At 51.7% G+C, this 13,059-nt stretch overlaps 1 protein-coding gene across 6 annotated transcripts in view; it reads left to right on the top strand.

Annotated features, from left to right (window-relative positions):
* The first annotated feature begins 321 nt into the window (after window positions 1-321).
* The window catches only part of STX1A (syntaxin 1A), a 295,171-nt gene continuing 282,433 nt past the window's right edge, over window positions 322-13,059 (top strand). For all 6 annotated transcript variants that reach the window (XR_016438975.1, XR_016438976.1, XM_090026130.1 and 3 more), the window contains exon 1: window positions 322-412. Coding sequence is in view for 4 of the 6 variants with exons in the window: in XM_090026130.1 (XP_089882256.1) it covers window positions 383-412 (30 nt within the window). In the remaining 2 variants the exon portion in view is untranslated. The remainder of the gene's footprint in view (window positions 413-13,059) is intronic.

Here is a 13,059-nt window from a genome sequence, read left to right as displayed (position 1 = left end):
AGCTCCCCCGGGGCCTTCTCCCGACACTCCGCTGAGCAGACGGACCCCGTCCCCCACCCCCGGGGGCCCCCCCCGGCCTCCTGCCCAACTTGTCCGGCCGCCCAGACAACACGCGTGTTGCCGCGGCAGAGAGCTCGGGGCGGGAGGAAGCCCCGCCACCCCGGCGAGCCCCCGGGAGGAAAGCCCCCAGCCGTCCCGGGCCTGCGGCTGCGGGCGGCGTCCGGGGCGAGCTTCCCGCCGCAGCTGCACCGGGGCCGCCCCCGGCCTGAGCCCGCCCCGCCCGGGCACGGCTCCGGCTGCGGCGCATGTGCCGCCCCGGCGCCTCCCCCCTCCCGCGGCAGCGCGCAGCCAGCCCAGCCCGAGCCGCCGGGCAGCCGCGAGCATGAAGGACCGCACCGGGGAGCTCCGCGCGGTGAGTGCCAGCCCGGTCCGCGCGTGTGCGCGTGTCTAGGGGTCTGTCAGCCCGGGAGAGCCAAGGACGTGTGTGTGCAAGCTGGACCTGTGTGTGTCTCGGGGTCCGTCATGCCTGGGAAGCTGAGGACGTGTGTGTGTGTGTAAACTGGACCCGTGTGCGCGCGTGTGTCTAGGGGTCCATCACCCCTGAGGAGCTGAGCACGTGCAGGGTATGCCTAGGTGCTCTGTCGTCCCTGGAGGGCTCGAGGACGGGTGTGTGTAAGCTGGACTTGGGTGTGTATGTGCGCCTAGGGGCCTATCATCCCTGGGGACCTGAGGACGTGTGTGTAGGCTGGACCTCTGTGTGTGTGTGCATGTGTGTCTAGGGGTCCATCATCCCTGGGGACCTGAGGACGTGTGCGTATGTGTGTAAGCTGGACGTGTGCATGTGTGCACTTACGTGTCTTGGGGTCCATCATCCCTGGCGAGCTGAGGGTGAGGGTGTGTGTGTGCGTGCGTGTGTGAGATACTTACCTGGCAGCGGAAACACCATGTATCTGGGTCCGTGAAGGCAGTTTTCCTTAAGCTCTCCTGGGGATAACTGTTCTTCTGGTGTGGTTTAGCACCCACCAAGATGTTGGGGCTCAAAACACACTTTATGGAAATGGGAGGCTCCTCCCCAGCTTGCTCTTGCGGCCGTATGGCTGAGGGCAGGCGAAACTTGGGGGCATCTGAACCCCAAGTCTCCGGGCTTGGGCCTGCACATAGGATGCCTGCCAAAAGATGTTGGAAATATCTGAAGCCTCTGGCGGGGGTGGAGGATCTTCGCTGGTTGTAGGGCCACTCAGTGGCAATGCACAGGGGGTGCACAGGGGTACATGTGCACCCCCTGAGAGCACAGGTGCACCCCCTGACAGCAGCATTCACCACTTAAGCGATGGGCGGGGGCAGGCAAGACACTGGTGCTGCGCCTGCCAGCACCAGCTGGGGCATGAGGGTGCCAAGAGAAGTGATCCCTGCAGTACTTCTGTGACTGATTGTGCCAACTGGGGTGGGGGGGTTTCCCCATGGCCTATTGCGCCAACTGCTGGCACTTGTGGGTCAGCGCGATCAGCCACAGGGGAACGCTCCCAGTTGCTGACTGGTCACTTGGCGGGCAAGTGCTCCCCCTGATTCAGGAGGTGCCAGTTGCCCACTTATGGTTCTGAACTAACTCATGGATTTGGACTTGATTCGACCTGGAACATGAAACATTTCTTAAAAAACAAACAAGTGTATGTGTGGAGAGGACAGTTGCCCACTGGTTTGCAGAGCTGGGTGGGTGTTGCGCAGCCCTGGCCATGGGGTAGCAGTGGGGCTGTGCACTGCTCTGTGTGGGAAACTGGGAGTGGTGCATGGGAATATGCCCCACTCCTCTGGGGAAGGCGGTGGAGATTAGTGAGGGAGCAGAGCCAGCTGCGCTGGTGGTCATATGCACTGATGCTCTATCTTGGGCCAAAGCTGGGGAAGAGGGTGTGTGCGTGTGCTGGGCGAGTTTGGGACTAGCTGGATGGGGGTGAACCCTGTCTGGGAGAGCAGTTCAACATGTGGGGGTGCATACGCTGGCCACGCAGAGGAGCTTGCAGGGTTGTGTCTGTGCTTAGAGGCAATCTGAGGTTCCTGCCGCATGCGCTTTGAGGAGGTAGAGCTCGGCATGGCAATAAGTATTATTAAATGTGACACGTTGTGCGCCCCCAGGGGAGCTGGTTGTGTGAGTGGATGTGACGTGCTCACTGATGGGAGAAGGAGGCCATTGTGCGAGTGGGCTGGACACTCCGGGTTTGTTTTGACTTAAATAAAAGGTCTTCCCCTCCCTCATGTGGGGAATGAGGTCAGGAATAACTTTGTAAGTTTTGATATGCATGCAGGGTGAGGAGAAGAGGTGGGAGCCTGTGTGGGTCTGACGCATAAATGCTGGGACTGTGAAAATGGTCCCCCTGGGGGAGGTTGTACAAAGAAATGGGGAGAATGTGTATGTAGGCCTGAAAAATCTTCCCAGGAGGCTCGCTGTGACTGGCTGAACAAAGGTTCAGGTGAGTGTAGCTTGACAGCAGGTTGTAGGATCAGAAGCAGACAGAGAAGTTGACAGGTGTATTCTTGTCCCTGAGTCCTCCTCTGAGGCCTCTTTATACAGATATCCATAGGGATTTTCATAGCTGGTTTATGCCAATTTGAATATAATGCCGAATCTTGTTTCAAGATGTCTTTAATCAAGGGACTAAGTTTTGCAGTAAGTACATGTCTTGGGATATCCCTGTGTTTGCTGGAGTGGGGGCTAGGTGTGTCATTTTGGAACCATCAAAATGCAGGCACAGCTAGCTTGTGGAAGAGCTTAATTCTTGTCTCCCTGTCTCCCTGTCATTTCTGTAATTTGACTGCACTCACTTGTTGCATCTTATCATATAGCTCTCCTGCCCGCAGCTGCAAGTGAATCAAAGCCTCTTATGTCCATCCACCCAGGACTCCTTTTGATGCTAAGGGTCTGCTCATGCATAACCAGCTGAAGGATCAAGATCCCAGACTGAAAGATTTTGGGGGCTGGGACTGTACTTTTTTTTCCTGAATTTATACCAGATCAAGCATAATGTTGCCCTGCCCCTCAGTAGTACTTCCAAAACAGTAGGAGTACATAATGTGAGCCCTAATCTTGTCCTCAACCCTGCGTCTAATGGGCACATCTTGTTTCGAGTCTGGAGAACAGGCATGCGTAGTTACACTTCCAACAAAGGTACAGAATGAAACAAAACAGATGCAGCCTCTTTTTGTTATATAGTGCCTAGGGGCTGCTGGAAGGAAGTGTTTCTAAACACCAGATCCCCAATGGCAGAGAAATCAGAGATGGGGTGAAAAAATTGTCCTGTACAAGAGATTTCATGTGATTACAGATATCCAATTTGTTTTCCTTTGTGGGAATCCATATAATTTTTCCTAGTTTTAATCTTTCTATGTCTACTCTTTTAGTATATTTTTTATTTTTTCTGCAACTTGTAATGTGACTCTTCCATTTACATTTTTAGCTGTCAATTTTTTCTTTGTAAATCAGTCTGTCTGACTCTTTCTCCCTTTTGTTTTCAGTCTCTCCAGTTTGTTGATGTTGTCCAGATGTTCAATGCCAATTCCATGTTAGTTTAGGGGAGAAGCAAGATTTCTTTGGCATTATCTGTTATTGTATTGATTTTGTATTTGGCAGAGAGGATACACTAGTTTTCAGGCACAAATGCCCTTCCTAAGATCTCTTGTCTAACATCTAACAAGAAAGCTTATTTAACACCTCTCCCAACTAGAAAGCTGATTCAATAAAAGGTATTACCAAGCAAATCTTGCTTCTCATATTCTCTGGATCACCATGGCTGCAATGACAATACAACACTATTATTTAAGGTACAGTCTCACTGATGTTCAGGTATCCTAGTTTTCCCTGATAAAAATTGCAAATTCTCTGATAAAAAATTGCAAATTCTCTGATTAAAACCCCCAACTCCATGATTAAAATGAAAGGCCAAGATATATATTAGTTGAACACAATGTTTTCTTGATATATTTACAATTTTAAAGCAATTTGGAAGTCTACCAGTGCCTCAATCACTATAATAAAACTAGCCAATTGCCTGTCAGAAATGACCGGGGAGGGCAGTAGGGCGGGAGCCCGAGCCCGCAATGGGCAGCCTGTACCTGCCCCGTGCTTTCTGGCCCTGGGCCCCAAACCTCAAGCATCCCCCAGCTGGGTAGCAGCCCTAGCCTCAGCCTCCCTCCATCCCTATAGGGGCCTCAATCCCCCCTGCCACTTATTTGTGGGAGCTGCTGTCCAGGCTGCCTGGGTCCACATGCACATACATGCACATGGCGCTCCCTACCGGACCACCCTCCTCCCACCGTCCCCAGCCAGTGTGCAGAGAGTTCTTTGCAAAAGTACAAAATCCATGGGTTTCTCCGTTAAAATGAAAAATCTGCATTTTTCTTGGGTAAAGGGGGAAATCCGTGTTTTTCACTGTTTCCCCATGGGAAATGGAAAACCTGGATCCCTGACTGATGTTGTATTGAATTTCCTTTCTCTTCTTTTTTACCTGATAGTTGCATACCTCTTGCCCAGAAGTTTGTGGACACTGTTGCCACCATTACACATCTGATTTTCTCTTCACTGTCACCAGCACAATATAAATTATGTGACCCTGTGACCACGAAATTATGTTGGAGAATCTCAACTTTTCCTGGCACAAAACTATACTTCTAGCCTTTATGGTTCCAAAGGAACTTTGAAAGCAAGAGTTTAGAGTAATTAGTGATGCAATGTCTGTTTAAATTTGCAGAAAACCAGATACAATAGCTCTGAGAGATGTGTACTTCCACATCCACGCCACATTCAGTGTTCATCTGAAATCTAATGATGCCTCTAAGTGTAAACGTTAAAAACTCTCTCAGTGTTGATCACGTAAGAATGGAGGGGTAGCTAGTCATGTTAGCCTGAAGTGATGCAGAAGGCAGAGTAGATTTGCGTCTTAATAGATCAACCAAATCGGTGATCGGTATAGTATCACCTTTCGTTAGCGGACTTACTTCATCAGATATTGGGAGGGAACTGCAGTCTCTTCACAACACGTGATGAAATAAATCCACTGTTTACAAAAAATTATGCCTATGGTGGTCAACCTCATAGTTTTATAGTTTCATAGTTTCTAGGGTCGGAAGGGACCTGAGCAGATCATCTAGTCTGACCCCCTGCCATTGCAGGAAAGAGTACTGGGGTCAAATGACCCCAGCAAGGTGTTCATCTAACCTTGTGGCTGTGCAGGCCAGATAAGTGACACAGGGATGGTCTGCAGACTGGATTCTGCCTTGTGCCCCTGGATTATGTCTTGCATGGCTGGATCTGGCTTTGCCCCTCCCGGATCCCACCTCACGCCAATCAAATTGGGCCCTGCACACCCAATTCGAGCCTTGCATGGCTTGCAACCCACCTTGCACTGCCTGGATTGGTTCCTGCTTGCTTGTATTGGTCTTTGTGCTTCCTGGATCTAGCCCTGTATTGCCCAGATCTTGCCTTGTGCCACCTGGATTGGGCCTGCACATTCAGGTCTGGTGTTGCACTGCTGGGATCCAGAGGCAGAGGGCTGAATCCAATCTCATGGCACCCAAATCCATCCCTGTGTCCCTGGATCTCACCTTCTGCATGCCCAGATCCTACCTCACACTGCCCTGGCCGGCCCTACACGCCCAGACCTGTGCTGCCCTAGCCTCATGGAGCTGATCTAACATGCAGGGCCCCCCAGGGGTCCAGAAATTTGGGAGTGGGAGAGTGGTGGTTAATGCTGCCTCTATTCCCTTGCTGCCAAATTTTTAGACCTGTGAGGAGCCCTGTGGCAGATCATATGGCTCTGCAGAGAGGATCTGGCACACAGGCTGGGAGTTGAAGATCCCTCACTTATACTGTACATCTCTGATTTAGTTAGTCTATTAGGTTCAAATCCACCCTGCCTTCATGTTAGAAGAAACATCTAATTAAACTGCCAACCTCCTGTAATGTCTCACCAGTTGCCACTAGCCTTGCTGCCAAAATCTTTAGCTTCCCCTTGATAACTTCTGTTATGCAGCCACTCACCGTGTAAGAACCGAGTTAAACAGGCTGCTGTTGCTATCAAAATAGATCATTCCTAGGCCATGTTACAGTAGCCAAAATGTACAGCACCAAGGGATTCCAATCCCAATAGGGAGCTTCCACTCGATACATTAGGGCTTCTGAACCAGTACCATTTCGTTTCAACTCCGTTTCACCATTTTGATGGGACAGTGTTTCATTTTGAGTTTTGTTTCATTTTGAGACCACTGTTCCGTTTAGTTTTGTCAAAACTGTTTTGCTGTTTCGACACTGTTTTGATGTTTCACCCATAGGCTATAATGGGGAAGCATGAAACTGCCAATAATTTTGTCATTTCCTGCCCAATTTAGATGAAACTGGATGGAAGGAATAATAAAGAAGCCAGAGACTGGCATGCAGTGCAGGCAAGAAAGCCAGTCAGTGAAAATGGAAATGGAAGCGTCAGGGGGTAAGGAACAGGCTGGGGTCGGGTGGGAAAGGGGGATGTAGCAGCGCAGGTAAAAGTGGAGAGGTACGTGGGGAATCAGATGTCTGGCAGGTTGTAGTGTCAGAATTCCACTGTCTATATTGAGTCCATCAGTTTCTGTACCTATTACCTAGGAGGTTGATGAAGGGCAGTTCTTTCGCTCATCTGTGAAAAGTGGTTTGTAAATTCAAACAAGCGCTGAACCTCGCTAACCTTATCACCAGAAGCCAACTTCTTACAGCTCAAAACACACTGAATGGATCCAGGCCATGCCATGACAAGACATGCAAAACCTGCCAACAATATCTCCGGTATGGAGATATCTTTACAATACAGTACATATCTCCGTAAGGGCACCAAATGCCCTGATGGAAAATATGTGGAGAAACCTAGCAACAACTGCGCACCAGAATGAGCGCACACCGAAAAGCTGTCAAAGACAACAACAGAACACTACCTGTCTCCAGTCTCTCAGGTCTGATCCTCAAAGGGAATTTACAAACCACTTTTCACAGACAAGCCTATGAACTGCACTTCATCAGCCTCCTAGGTACAGAAACTCATGGACTCAATATAGACATTGGAATTCTGACACTACAACCTGCCAGACACCTGACTCCCCAGGTACCTCTCCACTTTTACCTGCGCTGCTACATCCCTCTTCCCCCCGCCCACCCCAGCCTGTCCCTCACTCGCTGATACCTCCATTTCCATTTTTACTGACTGGCTATCTTGCCTGCATTGCATGCCAGCCTCTGGCTTCTTTACTATTCCTTCCATCCAGGACCAGGAAACACACCAACTGCAGGTGCTTCTTTAGCCTGACAAAGGGTTTTTCAATCCAAAAGCTGGCATCCCAGGCAGCTAAGCTGAGCTTACCTGGAGTCTCACAACTCCACTTCAACCAGCAAGCCTCAGGCAGCCAAAGACATGACATGTCTGGGCTTTACCCAGCCAGGACTGTGTGCGTGTGTGTGGTGGCTGGAGGTTATTGCACCTCCTACCCACCTTTCACCAGGGGGATCCTTGGTCCTGGCATTTCCTGGGGCTGCCGCACTGCCAGCAGTCCCACCAGGCCTCCGCAACCCTAGCAGAGTGCAGTTTTAGTGGTCATGTCCAGGAATTGGGGCCTCCTTCTTCCTTATATACCTCCAAGTTCATCCTGGCATAGAAGCTCAGAAGCGACACGTTTTTCCCCAGCCATGCCCTTGGCCCACATTGGCAGTGCCTGTGGTGGAGGAAGAGACTGGCTGGTGGATGGCATGCTAGCATGGGACAGTGGATCCCCCTCTTCCACTTCCTCCCACCTCTGCTGTTCTGCTTCCCTGACTCTCTTCACCAGCACCTCCGTCCACTGATCCAGAGTTTGGCTGCTGCATATGCTGCCCTTTACCCTCGGGTCACACGTGGTGGCCAGCACGTGGACTGTACTGGACCACAAGGGATCAAGCCGTTTCCTGATGCCCAACTTCAGCCGCATCACCAGTGCCTGCATGTCTGGTTACAGCGGCTTGCCCCAGCCAGGAACACTGATTCCCTGTAAGCTTTCCATTTGGCTCTGAAGTTTCATAGTTTCATAGTTTCTAGGGTCGGAAGGGACCTGAGCAGATCATTTAGTCCGACCCCCTGCCATGGCAGGAAAGAATACCGGGGTCAAATGACCCCAGCAAGATGTGCATCTAACCTCCTCTTAAACACCCCCAGGGTAGAAGCCTGCACCATTTCTCTTGGAAGCTGCTTCCAGACCCTAGCCGCCCTGACCATGAAGTAGCACCTCCTGATATCTAACCTAAACCTACCCTCTGCCAGCTTGTGATCGTTATTCCTGGTCACTCCTGGCAGTGCTCGGGGGAACAGTGACTCCCTCACTATAGGGATCACCTGGCTAAGGAGGGCATCACCAGTGCTGAGGGTCTCAGTGGCCTCGAGGAAGGGCTTGAGGACCACCAAGATTTGGGATATGGTATCCCACTCATCTCTGTTAAGGGGGCTGCTGATCCCAATCTCCCCGAGCAAGGCTAGCTCACAGATGGCCTGCTGCTACTCAACCAGCCTTGCAGCATCAGGTATGTGGAGTTCCACCAAGTCTCCACATCCTGCATGATTTTGTGCTGCAGGATGTTTGGCTTTGCTTGTTTGTCCCACAGCATCTTGCCCCTCTTGATGCTCTGGTGAAAGCAGCCTGCCACCTTCCTGCATCTGGAAATGAACTTGCTTGTGGTACTGGTGCCATCACCAGCAGCCCTGTCTCCCTCCAAGGCATCCCTGACAATAAGGTGGAACTTGTGTGCCACACAGTGGATGCCCACAGAGTTGGCATCACGGACCACCTTGACCATATTGGCCCCAATGTTGGTGACCATGAACCCACGGGTGAGCTTGCCCTGCCCAGTGAGTCACCCCTGCACCAAGTGGTTCATGGCCCCCATGATCTTGGTTGCTGTGTGGGGCTCATCCATCACCTTGGCTTGAAGGAGAGCCCACTGAGAGCCTGACTGGTTGCACCAGTGCCCTGTGAGGGAGAGGTAGGTGTGATCTTCACCCTGGCCGCTCCAGATGTCTGAGGTGAGGTGTAAGACCACCTGCAGACCTGCTTTGCGCAGCTCTTCCCTCAAGTACTCCCTACGTGCCTCATACAGGGAGAGTACCACCGTCCTGCTGGAGGTTATGCATGCAGGCACTTGGTATGATGGGGCCATGAGTGCCATGAGCCGCCTGAACCCTGGCTGCTCAACTAAGGAGAAGGGCTGATCATCGACAGGAAGCATCTCTGCAATGCTTTGGGTAATCTAGTTTCATAGTTTCATAGTTTCATAGTAGCTAGAGTCGGAAGGGACCTAGGTAGATCATCTAGTCCGACCCCCTGCCTTAGCAGGAAAGAGCACCGGGGTCAGATGACCCCGGCAAGGTGCTCATCTAACTTCCTTTTAAAAATCCCCAGGCTCGGAGCCTGCACCACTTCCCCTGGAAGCTGGTTCCAGGCCCTAGCCACCCTGACTGTGAAGTAGCGCCTCCTAATATCTAATCTAAACTTACCCTCCGCCAGTTTGTGACCGTTATTCCTGGTCACTCCTGGCAGCGCACGGGGGAACAGGGACTCCCCCAATACCTGCTGATCCCCCCTGACCAGTTTGTAGCAGGCCACAAGGTCCCCCCTTAGCCTTCTCTTGTGGAGGCTAAACAGGTTCAGGTCCCGTAGCCTATCCTCATAAGGCCTGCCCTGCTGACCCCTGATCATACGAGTGGCCCTCCTCTGAACTCTTTCCATATTGTCCACGTCCCTCTTGAAGTGTGGCGCCCAGAACTGGACGCAGTACTCCAGCTGCGGCCTGACCAGTGCCGCATAGAGGGGGAGGATCACCTCCCTGGACCTGCTCGAGATGCATCTGTGGATGCATGATAGGGTACGATTGGCCTTCTTGACTGCCTCCCCACACTGCCGGCCCATGTTCATCGTGGAGTCAATGACGACTCCAAGATCCTTTTCCGTCTCCGTGCTGGCAAGAGGAGAGTTCCCCAACCTGTAAGTGTGGTGCCGGTTCTTCCTCCCCATGTGCAACACCTTGCACTTATCAGTGTTAAACCCCATCCTATTCTCATCCGCCCACCGTTGCAACCTGTCAAGGTCAGCTTGTAGCCTATTGCACCCTTCTAGTGCACCCACATCCCCCCACATCTTAGTGTCATCAGCAAACTTGAACAGGGTGCTTTCTACCCCCTCATCCAAGTCACTGATGAAGATGTTGAACAGTGCAGGCCCGAGGACCGAGCCCTGCGGAACCCCACTGCCCACATCCTTCCAGGTCGAGAAGAACCCATCCACTACCACCCTCTGGGTGCGGCCCTCCAACCAGTTGGCGACCCATTTGACCGTGTGGGCATCGACACCACAGTCTCTCAGCTTTTTGATGAGGACAGGGTGAGAGACAGTGTCGAAAGCCTTCCGGAAGTCCAAAAAGACTACATCCACAGCAACCCCTGCGTCTAATGATTTGGTGACCTGATCGTAAAAGGCCACCAGGTTGGTCTGACAAGACCTGCCACTGATAAACCCATGTTGGTTGCCCCTGAGCATGCATTCCCCCGCAAGGCCCTCCTGGATGTGTGCCAGGATAATTTTTTCAAAGAGCTTACCCGGGATTGAGGTCAGACTAACTGGCCTGTAATTTCCCGGGTCCTCTTTTTTTCCCTTTTTGAAGATAGGGACCACATTGGCCCTCTTCCAGTCCTCCGGCACCTCGCCAGAGCACCACGAGTGCTCATAGAGCCGTGCCAGGGGTCCCGCAATGACCTCAGCCAGTTCCTGTAGAACCCTAGGGTGAAGATCGTCCGGACCAGCGGACTTGAACACGTCCAGCTTCTCCAGAAGTACCCTAACTAACTCCTCGCTAACCCTTGGCCCAGGCGTGTCTCTCTCGGGGCCCGAGGGGGGCCCAGCAGGGAGGTGGCTGAACTGGTCCCTACTTAGGAAGACAGAGGCAAAGAAATCGTTAAATATGTTAGCTTTGTCATCTGGCGTGATGACTAAGTTGCCCATCGTGTCCTGCAGGGGCCCCACATTACCCGGGACCCTCTTTTTACCCCCTATGTATTTGAAGAAGGACTTCTTATTGTCCTTAATCCGGGAAGCTAGTCCTATCTCCAACTCTGCCTTGGCCCTCCTGACTGCCCCCCTACATCCTCGGGCGACTATAACATAGTCCTTCTTGGCGATGACCCCATCTCTCCATTGGGTATATGCCTCCCTTTTAGCAAGGAGACATTCCCGGATGCTCTTAGTGAGCCATGGGGGTTTATGTGCCCTCCTGCTCCCTTTGACCCTTGTTGGGATTACCTCCCTTTGGGCATGGAGGATCGTCTCCTTAAGGAGCAACCACTCACCTTCGACATCTGATTCCCTTCCCCTCTGGGTCCTCAGCGCTTCCCCAACTATCCTCCTTAGCTTGTTGAAGTCAGCCCTCCTAAAGTCTAGGGCTGTTGCCTTGCTGCAGCCCTTTGCCACCTTACGCTGGATGGTGAATTCCAGCAAGCGATGATCACTGTCTCCCAGGTGGCCCATCACCCGCAGCCCCCTCACCAGGTCATCACCCGTGGCCAGCACTAGGTCCAACAAGGCGTCTCCCCTGGTGGGGCTGTGCACCTCCTGGGTTAGATGGAGGTCCTGCAGTCTGGCTAAGAACCGACGTGAGCGATCAGACTTGGCTGACTGCTCCTCCCAGCAGATGTCTGGGAAGTTTAGGTCCCCCATGATGACCACATCCTTAGCCCTCACTGCCTCTGTAAGCTGACCTAAGAATTCCAGGTCGAGCTCTAGGTTGCCTTTGCAATGCACCCCACTTTCTGTCCACCTTTCCCCACTGTTCCAGGGTGGCCAGACTGCTTTGGCGGAACAGGGGCTTTGGAGTGAGAGGTGGACATCCCTTTGGGCATGCTCCCACTTGTGCCAGGCTGAGGAGGAGCAAGGGCAAGGGGGTGATGCCTGCAGAGATGCATCTACATCCTCATGATGCTCATGTGTTTTGTTCCTTTACCCTGGCTGGTTTTGGCTTGGCAGTGCAGGCAGGTAGTGTATGTGGGATCATCTGCCAGCTCAAAATGATCCCAGACCACACTACTTGCTCACTTCTGGGGTATGGATGCATGTGTGGATGCTGCCTTTTCCCCCTCCTCAGCAGGCAGAGGCACAGCAACAGGAGGAGTGGACTCAGCTGAGCCGCTTGCCTTCATCTCTATGTCAAACTCCTCTGAAATGCCTTCTGGGAAAGGAGACCTAGCTCTAGGGGAAACTTGAGGGGTGTAGAGCACAAACTCAGGTGATTCCCTCTCTTTCCCCAGAATTTCCTCTGCTAGGACACTGAGGTCCAGATCTAGCTGCAGTTCTTCCTCTGGCACTGGAAGGCTTAGGATAGGAAGTGAAATGTGGGAGGAGGAGATTGTCTTGCTGGTGCTGCTTGTTGTCATGGTGGTGGTGGTAGGTTATGGCTGGTGCTCTTGGAGGGGATGCAGTCTCCGGCACAGGCAGTGGCGCTGTCATGCTCCCTTCTCCTTGCTGCCTGTACAACTAGTGGAAGCCTCATCCCTTCTAACTGGAGGAAAGAGGCTGCATTTTAGTTTGGTGGGGGGAAACTTACACCTCTCCCTCTACCCCTTCTTTCACCCCCTCCCTGAAGGCTTGCCAGTTGCCTCTCCCCCATGCTTCATGGTGTGTTTCATAGTATCTTGTCTTTATAAAAATATATAAATGTATATGTATCTTTCTATATAAATTCTATAGTACAATATGCTGCAAGATATAAATGTATAGAAATAAGAATATATAAATTCTACAGTATAATATCCCATATAATGAAATTGAAAATAATAAGTCAATGAATATAATAATAAAATGAAAGGGTCTAGAAAGAAAGCAAAGGGTATTGCAGAATCCCACATGCCAGGTAAGCAAGTAGGACATCGAATCAATGGTAGCAGTAGCCTTTGTTGTTTAAAGCTCCTGAGCTGCTGGCAGAAAGCTCAGTAACTGTCAGACCCCAAGGTAGAAAGCAGGCCAGTTCAAAAAATGCTGCCT

Source organism: Crocodylus siamensis, chromosome 13, assembly GCF_052110815.1.
Source record: "Crocodylus siamensis isolate JL-2025a chromosome 13, ASM5211081v1, whole genome shotgun sequence".
Classification (NCBI taxonomy): Eukaryota; Metazoa; Chordata; order Crocodylia; family Crocodylidae; genus Crocodylus; species Crocodylus siamensis.
This window is presented reverse-complemented; position numbering and strand designations above follow the sequence as displayed.